General features: G+C 33.3%; 1 protein-coding gene across 1 annotated transcript in view; it reads left to right on the top strand.

Moving 5' to 3' along the window:
• Window positions 1-13514, top strand: part of LOC136040292 (UDP-glucuronic acid decarboxylase 1-like) — a 55667-nt gene that overhangs the window by 26292 nt on the left and 15861 nt on the right. The window contains exons 3-4 of the mRNA XM_065724537.1: window positions 2830-3229; window positions 12076-12289. Of these exons, the coding sequence (XP_065580609.1) occupies window positions 2830-3229; window positions 12076-12289 (614 nt within the window). The remainder of the gene's footprint in view (window positions 1-2829; window positions 3230-12075; window positions 12290-13514) is intronic.

Raw genomic sequence — 13514 nt, 5'->3', positions numbered from 1 at the left:
GAACGTAAATGAGACTTTCTTAGTAAAGCAGGTTAAAAATGTCATTATTAGCCATAATGCCTTGAGAAACACAAAACTCCACGAATTACCTGACTTTAAATTGTTTCATACTGTCTTTAAAATTTTACAATCGAGGAAACAGAGACGACAGTTCACGAAAACCTAGGAGGGTCGGGAGGAGGATTCTCTACATTTTAAAAAGGAAGATACAAAAAGGTATTTTCCGAAATTAAGGAGAAGGGAAGGATAATTTTTCAATGTTTTCTCATTTGAAATGCTAAAAAAAGGTATTTCCAAGATCAAAAGGGCAACAGACCCTTCCCCAATACAAGCCCCATCAAAGAGAATCGCCTGATAACATGAACGAAGTCCAAACATATAATAATAATAATAACATTTTATCACCCATCAAAAGCAAACAAAAGAGACGGAGTGCATAAAAATACAAAAAAAGAAGAGTAGGTCTAGTCCAGAGGCGTAATTTGCTTTGGGGCAGGTTGGGGGGCAACTTCCCCGTTTTCTTTAGTGTATCTTTGCCATTATAGTACTATTTGGCTCATTTTACCCTTTTCACTGTCATTTTCTCTTGATTTAGGAAAATTGGCAACGTATTTGCCCCCTCCCCCCAGGATTTTGATGAAATTACGCCACTGGTCTAGACACAATGTATTGGTGTTTGTAAAACGCACTAGCACAAAAAGACTGGTTAAACCATTGCAAAAAGACAAACACACGGAGTTCTACTTGCGGAGGATATCAAACCGTGGATGGCTAATGTTCGAATTTTATAAAATAATGGCTGATATAAACAATAATTTGTTTGTGTTATTTTCCGGCCATTTAATTTGTTATTGTTAATTGTTAATTACATTGTTAAAAACAATGTAAATTAACAATTGTTAATTTAAACACGTTAAACAAACATCGTCAAAAACAAGGTTTTATTAAATCATAACACAAAAAAAAACATGACAACTAAACACACGAAAAAAAACAATAAATAAATAAATTGGTTTTGTCTTAAGTTATTACCATCAGTGCTGGGAGTTTTGTTTATAACGTGATTTGTTCTTATTTATTGCTTTTTTTCGTGTGTTTAGTTGTCGTGTTTTTTTTTGTGTTATGTTTTAAAAAACATTTCTTTTCTTCTTTTTGTCGTTTTTAATTTTATTCTTCCCTTGAGAAAGACTCCCGGACGTGGGGCCGAAATATTAAAAATATTTTTATTTTTTTTAGTTAAAGTGTAGTTTTGTTTTTATATTTTATTTTTTGTTCGCTGCTTTGTCGAAATTAAAACGTATTTTCTCTTTGCTTAATTTTTTGTAAAACAAAATGAACAGAAATTATTCCTTATATGAAAGGGGCTGTCCCCTCCTCAACGTCCCGCTCTCTACGCTAAAATTTTTTATTATTTTTAAATTTGATTAGTAGAGTTGCATGAAAGAGTCAAACTTTGCCGCAAAAAGAGCAGGGCATTGAGGATGGTACAACCCCTTTCATATACGGAATAATTTCTGTTCGTTTTAAGTTCTAATGTCGCTCCTTACTTTCAGTTAAAAACTTGTTTTTGTTTATTTATTTAATCATTTAACGGAAGAAGGGTTCCTCTTTTACCCTCTCCCTATATCATTTCCTATGTCTAATATCTCATCACGATTTCGCGATCATATTAGTACTGAAGTTATTATAAATTTTAAAGTTGTCAATCTAGATGTTGCTGCTTCTAAACATATGGCAAAACATATCAAACACTTTACATCATTACGAATACCTTTTCAAATTGTGATTTTATAGATTTTCTCTTTTTTTTGTAAGTTACTATCGTTTCTTTCTCTTCTGCTAGTTTTGTTGTATGTGTTTTTCTTTTCCTTATGTGCTCCGTCTTGTTTTGTGTTGCTCTGACGCGATTTTCAATAAGTGATATTAACACTTCTAGTACTGAGCAAGGGCATGTCTATATTTTTTTTATTTGTGATGGTTATTTTTATTGGGGGGGGGGGGGGGGAATATCTTTACAAAGAACATTTAATATTTGCGTATATGCATTTTTCTTCCGTTTTGCGTGTCAGGTATTTTTTTTTATCTGACCAATGTTAAAAATATAGTAAAAATAAGTGAATAAATATCTAAATATCATAAATCCAATAACTATATTTGTTTCCTTCATACGTTTCCTTTGGTTATGTAATTTTGCTGTTTTGGTTATGTAAGTTGTATTGCTGCTATTTGTCCTTGTAAATGTTTGGGTCTGTTTTGTCTATTATCGTTAGTATTACCGTCTCTATTGGTGTTCTGCGTTGTCTTATTGTCTAATTAAGGTCTAAGGCCAGGCCTTGATATATATATATATATATATATATATATATATATATATATATATATATATATATATATATATATATATATATATATATATATATATATATATATATATATATATATATATATGTGTGTGTGTGTGTATTTATATATAAAAGTCCGTGTCCAGGGGGAATTACCAGCTTTTTAGTCACTCCCTTCCCGAAATTTTTGTCCGGCTTTCCTTAAAAAAAATTATTGCAGTTTAAATTCTTTTCGTTTTTAAGTCTGAGGACACCCTACTATGAAAGGCGAAATATTCATTTGATTATTCTGCTTTCTCTTCCTTTTGACAATGAAACCTCTTTATAAACTGGCAATAAACCTCTTTACTGCTTGGCGTTAAACCGCGGAGAAGAAAACTTGGCTCGAGTCTGTGTAAAAAATATTTGTTTTATCGTCATTTTGACAGGAATTGCGATAATCGGACCATTAGGAATAAGTAGTCGTTATGGGTTTTCATTTTTGCAGATTACGGGTGGTGCAGGATTTGTTGGATCTCATCTGACTGATCGTCTTATGGAAGAAGGCCATGAAGTCATTATTGCCGACAATTTTTTCACTGGACGAAAGCGTAACGTTGAAAATTGGATTGGTCATCCTAATTTTGAACTCATACATCATGACATTGTCAATCCGTTATTGATTGAAGTTGATGAAATTTATCATTTGGCTAGTCCTGCCAGCCCTCCTCATTACATGTACAACCCAGTGAAAACAATCAAAACTAATACTGTTGGTACTATTAATATGCTTGGTTTAGCAAGGCGAGTTGGTGCAAGGATTCTGATTGCGAGTACATCGGAAGTGTATGGTGATCCTGAAGTGCATCCTCAACCTGAATCCTACTGGGGTCACGTGAATCCCATTGGTAAGCTGTTGCCAGATAAATAATCTTTGTTGTTGATAGGTAACTTGGTAAACTCGTAATTGATATGGTAGTTTTATAATCGAAAATACTTTAACAAGCAAACAATGTCGAAATTACTTTTTATGTCATACCCAAAGAGTATGGATAACTTATAAGAGTGACAGGGGCATAGCTCCAGCTTTTTTATTGGGTGGGGGGCAAGAGGGGTCTCTATCCGGAAAATCAAGGGGCATGGGCTGTATAATAATTTTTCTCCAAATTATTGGGGGAGGGAAACTGCCCCCTGAAGAGTGGAAATTGGTGCTAGCATCGAAAAAAGAACTATTATTACCATCTACTGTTTGGTGAAACTTAGCATTTTTTCATGCTTTGTAATCGTTTTTTGGTCTGAGCCCGAGGTCAGACGCTTATTACTACCATAATTTTGCAAATTAGACTAATTAAATTGTTCTTATTTTTACACTGGAAGAAAAAAATGCCAAATACTGGACATTTTTGATAGTTGTTTTGTCGACACTAGCGCCAGTTTCCACTCTTATGAGCTACCTATACTTTTTGGTCATAGCCACTAAATGGCTAAACGTGGTAAACGTTGATGAAAATCTGGTACGGCACTAATAACTTTATAATTCTGAAAAACCAACAGAAAAATATTAGAAAATCACGGCTTTCGGGTATGAATAGACTTAAGATAGGTTCCAAGGGATGAACAGCGATTTTATTTTGATGTCCTTGGTACTTAAGGGTTTATGTTCCTTTGCAGTACGCGAATTTGTGACAAGTCCACTGCTGCAGCTTGAACCGCAGAGGATAAGATATTGATATTATTTTATTATTTATTTTTATTATTATTTTTTTTTATTATTTTATTATAGATATTATTTTATTTACAGACTCAGAAAGATAATTATTGCTAACAATTATTCTTAAAAATGATCTAAACGTACTTAAAGAATAAAAAAAAATTCGTTCCACATCTTTCTGAGATTTTGATGTAGCTTTCAATCTAAAAGCAAGTTTTGAAAACTCAATTTAGCATATGGATAAAGGCGAATCTCAGCTATGGAATGATAGGGAAAATTCTCTTACATTAAAATATTGAAACATTAGGGATACTTAAGAATATATGGCAAAATTATAAGTGAAATATAACAAAATATAAATGAAATAAAAAAAATGGAATTATTACCAAATATCTTTTTTATAATTTTTTATTCTTTTTTCTATCGTAATTTTTGCATTTTTTTCGCAAAAAATGCCAAATTTATTAATGAATTGGTTTTCACTATTTTCGCCATAGTATTTGCAAAAATTGTGACGAATCCTTCTGGGATTGGGGGGAAAAAATGTTCAAGGCGGACCGCGGGTTGGCCCCACATATTGTTTGTTCCCTCGCTGCAGTATTTTTTGTCTACCTTTTCAGCGTTAATGACGCTAACGGTACATATTAAGCAAATAAAATGTGCTGTTTTAAATATTGTAAGTATTACCTAAAAACTACCAAGAATATTTAATAAAAAAAAGTAATGATAAATTTTCATTTGTAATGATGTCTAAAGATCTGTAACCATGTCTTTAGTTTTGTTGGAGAGTTCGGCTGGTGAAGTTAGAGTAATCTCTAACTTCAAACAGATTTGTGGTAAAATGTTATTTTTGGAAGAATTTATTATATAGCCTCTTTTCCTATTGCTCGGTCTTTTGAGTGGGTTGAAAGGGACCTAAATTTATTAATTCTATTAAATTTTTTCAGAAATTCCGCTCCGTAAATTCTAAACGTCCATAACTAATATAAATATAATATAATATAATAAAATAATATAATATAATATAATAAATAATATAAAATAAATAAATAAATAATATAAAATAATATAATATAATATAATATAATATAATAAATAAATATAAATACTAATATAAATGTGCATAATAGGACACTTTCTTTAAGTTAAACAACAAGCTTTCAGTTAAAATACTATTTAGCCAGATGGGAAGGTGAAAATTTCCTATTCTGAATCAAAATAAAAGCGAAAGTTTGACTTTTTCCCTGACACTTTAAGAAAGACTACATAAGAGACTACTGAAACACTACTTTAAGGCAGCTGATTTTCAATGAGAAGTATTTTTAAATAACTTCAAGACTTTAGCGTAAAGAGCGAGGGCTTAGGGAGGCGAAGACTCCTCATATACAGAATGATTTTGTTCGTTTTAAGTTTTAATATTGCCGTAACTTTTATTTGGAAATGCTTGTTTTTATTTAATCACGTAAAGGGTTCATGGGGTATATAACCCTTGGCATTTTAGAAGAGTTGTAGATAAACTTTATGATGTAATTTATATAATATAAATTTATGATATAGGAAATGAGGAGTTGTAAATATAAGAATTCTGTGTGAAACGATATGTGTTTTACTGGAAAACAAAATTCACTGGTTCGTTTATTCAAAAAATGCAATTGCTTATGAAATATTATCCTATATTAAATATGTACAGATTTTAGAAACCTGAAGGACATTAAAAGAATTTTAGATGTGTAGTTAATATAGTTCATTGAAATTTGTTTTATCATTATTGCAAATTTTTAGCCGCAATGCTGCTAAGAATTTTGAGGTTCTTGAATTTTGTCTATTGCAAATTTTCTATTGCAAATTTTTCTTTTCTATTGCAAATTTTTAGCCGCAATGCTGCTAAGAATTTTGAGGTTCATATAAGAAAGTATACTTTCGTTATTTTATACTTCTAGAATTTCTTGAAAATATACTTCTAGAAAATACCTCTATACTTCTAGAAAATTCTTTTCTATTGCAAATTTTTAGCCGCAATGCTGCTAAGGATTTTGAGGTTCATATAAGAAAGTATACTTTCGTTATTTTATATTTCTAGAACTTTGACATTTTAAGCGAACTGATCAATAGAAATTAAAATTTACCATTGGAATCACCATAATTGAAAACCCTTAATAGAGCATTAACAGTCCCCCACCTTGAACAACAAGTAAAATCACCTTTTTGAATGGCAAACACTGGAGTGGCTTTTTTTCCATCACTGTTTGCGGGGTGGAAACAAGTGAAGCTTATTAAAAAAAATTCTTAACCAGGATTTGAAGCTGAGTTAGTACGGCCTTAACTCACGCACTTAATAATGTTTGTTTATACTATTTGCTGTTCCCAGCCACTCGTTTATTACGTGCCAGAAATTCAGTGTACAGTAACAATATAGCCAAGGACTCAAAGTCCTGTCACCACTCTATGTGCCTTTTTGTGCTCTTCCAATACAAATCAAACAGTTCATGTAGTTAAAGTTTTTTATTGTTTTAAAAAGTAGAGTTGTGAGAAAGAGGCAAACTTTAGCGTAAAGAGCGAGGCGTTGAGGAGGGAACAACTCCTTTCGTATACGGAGTAATTTCTCTTCGTTTTAAGTTTTAATATCGCTTCATACTTACAGTTTAAAAAAAAAATGTTTTTTGTTATTTAATCTAGAAAAAACTCGTTGATATGGTCAAGAAGATTGAATTGAGCCTTTAAACATCTCTCTGTGATGTTGTACTTGCCCTTTAGTTTCAGTCGCGTCAATGGGAGAGGGCAACAACTCCCTCCTAGACCCTCTTCAAATAAAAAAAATCGGGTTTTCAAATATTTTAATTTAAAGGTAACCTTTATAGTTTTCGTACTGAAAGAAAAAAAAAAAACAACAAGTCTGCCCCTGCTCCCGCTTAATATGGGAAAATAAATTTTGCTCATCCCCCCAAATGTTTTGAATTTTCTCCACTAAACTAGTCACTAGAACTAGCCGGGTTCATTTAGTTGCAGACGATTTATGAAACTTATTAAGGGGTCTGGGAGGGGGACTATACTACTTCGGGAATTCTAAACTTTATTTTTATGAATCTCAACCATAGATATTATGATAGCACTCTTTTCATGCTTCCCAACCTTTCAACTCAAGAAATGGCACCCCAAGTGCCATTTTCGGATGCCATATGGTACCTTATGATTGGGTTATCAAATCAAATTCATGAGAAGGATGGATTTATAAAAATTAGCTTTCAAATGATTCCTTAAACAACTCTCTATATTGTTCCAGTTCCCCACTAACGGGGAAGAAAAATAATACTAACGTGCCCACTAACAAATAATATGACGTGCCCACTAAATAATATGACGTGCCCACTAACAAAGGCACGTCATAGCATCCCATGCAAAAACTGTTTTTTGTTTTGATTGTTCAAGGTGGGGTGCTTTAATTCTCCTGCTCAAAGTTTTTGACCATGGTGCACTTTTTATTATGATCCAGTGCCATTTTCAAGGAGTTTCCGGTTCTTTTTCAAAATTTCTGTAAATTTGTTTTTGTAATAACATTTTACTCTTAAAAATTGTTGAAGTAAAAGTTGCAGTCCCTGAATCAACTACAAGTGTCCACTTTTTTCTTACTAGACGCTTTTTATTTTCTATATTTTATTTTCTATATTCTTTCTATATTTTTTATTTTTCTATATTCTATTTCTCTATATTCTATATTTATTTTCTACATTCTATATTTTATATTTGCTTTTAAACTCTTGGTTGCTATGGACGGTGGTTCGCACTTTGCTTGGTTGCAGCTGCCGCGCTGAAATCATTATTTTATAAGAGAAAATTCACTGTGTATTGGTGATTCTCTTGGAACCCCGAATCTCAACCCTTAAATAGCCCTCAACCAGAAACTCGTCCTAGATTTTTTTTTTTTATTTTTTTTTTTATCATAAGCTAAAACTATTTCGTGTTAGCAGAGAAGTATTTTTTGTCAATATCGAGGTAGTGCCCCCTCTCACCTTCCAAAGGTAGTTTTTGGGGAGGGATGGAGGGGGTAATTGCCCAAAGTGCAGAAATTTGAGGGAGAAATTTTTCTAATAAATAATTTCAGTAATAATCCCGTCATTCTCTAATTTTTAAGATTTTATTTTCATTAAAATAAAGTTGATGGCCCAATTAATAAATCAAATAATTACTAAACTCTCAATTAATGAAATAGAAATAAATTAGAAAACCAAATAATTATATGATAATTAATTTGAAATAATTAAATAATAAATTATTGATCAATTAATAAACGGAAACTAATTTTGTCAATAAATGAAAATTTTGTTACAATTTGGCCAGAAACTTTTGTTGGAGACAGGGGAGAGAGCCAGTCCCGGCCCCAAGGGAGGCCAGGAACCGCCACTGCCCCCTCCCATCCTCTTAGATATATGCTGATCCTTATCAAAATTGAATTTGGGTATTTTCATGATATGAGCTTCTGTAACTTTTTTGTGCTCCCTGTCCTTATTTTTGAAAATTTTGTTACAATTTGGCCAGAAACTTTTGTTGGAGACAGGGGAGAGAGCCAGTCCCGGCCCCAAGGGAGGCCAGGAACCGCCACTGCCCCCTCCCATCCTCTTAGATATATGCTGATCCTTATCAAAATTGAATTTGGGTATTTTCATGATATGAGCTTCTGTAACTTTTTTGTGCTCCCTGTCCTTATTTTTGTAATACACCAGTTTATATTTTAGGCGATTAGTCAAGTTTTATTATATCCTTTCCTTCCTTGCTTACATTTTCTTTTGCCGGTACTGGTCTTTAATCAATAAAATAAAAATAAATGAAAAAACAAAATAATTAAAAAATACGAATAATAATTGAAGTAATTAAATTAAAATAGTCCATAATACTCAAATAATTTAAATGATAAATTAAAAAAAATTAATTAATTAATAAATTGAAATTTTTTGTCAATAAATGAACATTTTGTTGAAATTTGAAAATTTGTTAGTACCCTGTCAACGTCGATGCTTCACATTCCTGACATTTTTGGACGTGCTAGACACGTAAAAATTTTTATTTTTCAAATCGTTGACATTTCATAAATTGTCCAAATTTTCTCGTAAAATACTAAAGAGCTCTTACCATGCACAGAACATTGAACTTTTGTAAAAGCAGGTTCCTTTTTTTTTATTCAGATAACGTCTGTCGTAAATTTGTGAAACGTGTTCGACTAGTTTTGACTAAAACTGTGTCCCAATTAGTTTAATTATAGACGATCGTTTAATTTCTCTATTATTTAGTAATAAAATTTATTTAGCAATATTTGATAGTTTATTTAACTTGAAAGAAGATACGACAAAAGGCTCAAAACACCATGTCTAATACCCTTGATGGGGTCTCACCTGGGTTCAGATCAGAAAAGGTGTAGCGTATATTCTGGAAATAAAAGGCTGGGATTTTGATCAGTTCATGGCATGTGTCTATTGGGGTAAGCTATTTTGGGGTAAGCGAACTATACCATGTAGAGAACCGTGTGCTTGTTTATTATCCTGAACACACTCAAAATGTGAAGTTAGGCTAATAATAATGAAATATACCAAAATATGATGAAAATATAAGACATTAGCAACATAATTCTGGAAATTACAAAAAAGAATTATGGAAGGCAGGCTGCCCAGAACGCATTATATTAAATACCTAACCACCTTTATACATTAAATACTTAATTAAAATCATTATGGTTTTTCTCACTAGGACTAATCCAATTATAACCAATTGGAGACAGGAAAACCGGTTTTCATCAGAGCAAACTTCTTCAGTGTGCTCGGTATAATACACAAGTATCGAGAACCTATATATTTTGGATAGAGAAATACATTGGCGCGCACTTTTGTGTTTCAGCTGGGGCAACTTCTTTAAAAAATGTGGAAAGTAAGTGACTTGTGTGGAAAATCTGATAGACTCTGAGGAGACCTCTCACAAATGTCAAATTTTGACAGAAACATGGTCCTAAAACCCACTTCCCTTGTTTACCCACCTGACTTATGGGCTAAATTCTTCTATGGTCTTTAAATTATTTAATTTATGTTAAAAGGTGATTTCAAGGAAGAAGAAGAAAAGAATCTATTGCCCTTTTCTACTTCATTGTAAAGTTCATGGCTTTAGATCCTCCTCCCTTCATCCTTGAAGAATATCCATTATGGTTTGGGATATCATAGTTTTGAACATTGGCTGCAATTAGGTAAATAACGAACTCTAGACCATAGTAACCTAAACTATAAAAACGTATTTTGAAGAAAAAAATTAAGTGAAGAAGAATCGCTATTTAAGGTTGATTCAGGAATAAAGCTATGCTTTTGATTAATCTTATTGATAAATGTTTGTGAAATGGAATTTCAAAGAATCCGTCTGAAACACCACAAAATATCATCGGTTCTGAATGAAAACTACACCCTTTAGAATTTCCATATTCCTCTGATCGACACAGGGGCGTAGCTCCAGTACTGTTTTGGGGGGGTAAGAAGGGTCCACAACCGGAGAATTAAGGGAGATGGGCTTAGGCTATCAAAAAGATTTTCTCTCCAAATCACTGAAAAAAAACGGTGCCACTGAACTGACACATTCGTGAGAAGACGCAGGACAGAAAGCCTATGATACAGTCAGACTCTGTTCAATTTCTGTTTGAAATTTTTATCTATCGGTTTGTGTACTCACTTAGAAATTAGATGAGTGCCATAATCTTCCCCCCTTTTCAAAATGGTGAAGCATCGGGGAATGCTGATGGACATGTTAAACCAAATCAAAAGATACTCTGCATCCAGTTTATCAAAAAGGTATATCTGCAACATCTTACAAGCGGCGTAGGGTATTAAGTTTAAAGTTTTTTTTGTGAAGGATGTTAAAAAGTGGTTGGATGACCACATTGGGTTTTTAGCTCCCCTCCTTCTAAAGGTATCTGACCATAGTTTTAGGATCTTCGATTCAGTGAGGGCATTTAGTAATGATGTATTTAAGTAGCAAAGACAAATGGTCAAAGTAATTTTCGAAAAGCTGTACACTTTGTGACTATCTCTGCGTGGGCAGAGTAGACAGAAAAAGGAGATAGGAGTTGAGTTTGCTGGCATGATCTTGAGAGGGAGGGGATGACAAGCTATTTGCCTCCTCCTCCTGGAGGGGAAAATGGAGCAAAAAACGTGTTAATATTTGGAACAAGTATGCCTCTTTTCTGGCAATAAAAAGGTCTGGGTTCATTTTCGGCTCCTTTGTTCTACATTTGGTGAAAGACTATGTATTAGTTTCAACAGGTTCAAACCCTGTACAATTTTTTCACTTTTTGTTTTGAATACTTTATTTTAAAAAATACTGTTTTAAAACTATTTTTTATACATAAAAGACTGGGGCTCTCCTATTAGTGGGTAGAAATGTCTTTCTTATTATATTTACTGTTTATTCGCCCATAGTATTAACTCTGTTCTTTCCTGTTTTTTGTTGTCATGTCATACAACCGAAACCTGATCGTAAAACTGAGGCATACATACACACAAAACGAGGAGTCGGGTACTTTATCCCTGGAATTGTAGTTTTTTTTTTTGGTGGGGGGGTCCTACCAAATAGAACGTTACGTACCAGCATAACATTAAAAAATAACTTACCAATATAACGTTATATACTTTGAATGATGGAATTCCAGTTCTTGGCAATTCCGGCTTAAGTTTTTTTTCACGAGTCCTGCTCTTCGTCGGGGATAAATGGTTCTTGTTGTAGGTAGTTGATTAAATGAAACAGTTGAACGGGTTAAAATCTGGGCTGCTGTTATATCTTCTTCTTCTTGTTGTTTGGGTTTTATGGAAATGTTTAATGGACCCTGACGCTTCGACGCTGCGGTGACAATATAATCACAAGAATCACATTCTGGGCCCTGTGGCGAGTTACTGCATCCAAGATGGACTCCAGGTTCTGTATTACCAAGTTGAGATAAAATTATACTGTGCCCCCACAGGACTCAAACTCATATCTTTATGGGTGACCAATGACCAATTCATTTTTATATATTTTGTATAGGTCCTCGAGCTTGTTACGACGAAGGTAAACGAGTTGCTGAAACGCTAAGTTATGCCTATGCAAAGCAAGAGAATGTTGATGTCCGAGTAGCAAGGATCTTCAACACTTATGGACCCCGTATGCATCTCAATGATGGACGAGTTGTGTCTAATTTCATCATTCAAGCTCTACAGGGTGAGCCCATCACAATATATGGAGACGGGCAGCAAACAAGGTAGATAAATAGATTGTATGGCAAGGCTGTATACAAATGGGGGGGGGGTACGGGGTTGGACCCCCTCTCCATAAATGTTGTCCGACTCATAAAAATGTAACAAAGCTGTACACATGTATTTTAAGGTTTTCTGTTGTAACCCCCCCCCGAAGAAAATACTGTGTGCGCCCTTGGTGTAACGTAAAATACAAGAATAAATACGTCGCCAGGTCCCCTCCTCCTATCTATGGCGCTATCTTCGATTAAAACATCTAACGCTCAGAACCATTAAATATCCTATTAAATGAAACTACCAGTTACGTAGTGGGTTTGCTTGCTTTGTGTAGGTTGCTTATTGGTTCCCTCCATTTTTGGCATACCACACCTTTCCTCGAGGTAAGCAGTTAGGCAGAGGAGCTTTCTACTTATACCTTAATATATTGGACAATTATCGGTACTTGTGTATTATTCAGAACACACTCAATGAGTGAAGTTAGGTTCTTTCGTGAAACAAACTACGATGCAGGTACATTTTAATTAAATATTTTGTACTTGTTCATTATTCAATTTATTCAATTCAGAACACACTCAAGAATGTTGCTGAGAAAATCCGGTTTCATAGCCACAAAGACAAAACTTAATTTAGTTTGCTACGCATAGTGATAGAAGATGGTGTCTGAACATGGATTTTGAAATGAAGATTTGGGATTTGCCAAAGACTGAAAAAGAGGCAATTCTTTGCCTCACTCAATAAGTGAAGTTAGGCTCTTTCGTGAAACAAACTACGATGCATTTCAATTAAATTTTTGGTACATTTGGCGGCGGGAGTAAAGGCAGAAGGAAGACCTCCTTTTGACGCGATTCTTAACGACATTTCTGCGTTTTGGGTACATAATTCTAAGTTGTAAACTTCACTTATTGAGTTCTGAATAATACTCAAGTACCGAAGTTATGTTCATTCGTGTAAAGCTAATGAAATAAAACAAAATATGATGAAAATGTAATACTTTATTAGGAAAATTGTAAAATTACAACTTAGAATTATGTACCCAGAAATTTTACAATTAATTTTGTAATTTTACAATTTTCCTAATAAAGTATTATATTTTCATCATATTTTGTTTGATTTCATTAACTTTACACGAAAGAACCTAACTTCACTTATTGAGTGTGTTCTGAATAATACACAAGTACCCTAACTTAACTTATTGAGTGTGTTCTGAATAATACAAAAGTACCTAATTAT

The sequence above is a fragment of the Artemia franciscana genome, chromosome 20, assembly GCF_032884065.1.
Source record: "Artemia franciscana chromosome 20, ASM3288406v1, whole genome shotgun sequence".
In the NCBI taxonomy this organism is placed as follows: Eukaryota; Metazoa; Arthropoda; class Branchiopoda; order Anostraca; family Artemiidae; genus Artemia; species Artemia franciscana.
The sequence above is the reverse complement of the archived record's forward strand: the minus strand, read 5'-3'. Positions and strand labels throughout refer to the sequence as shown.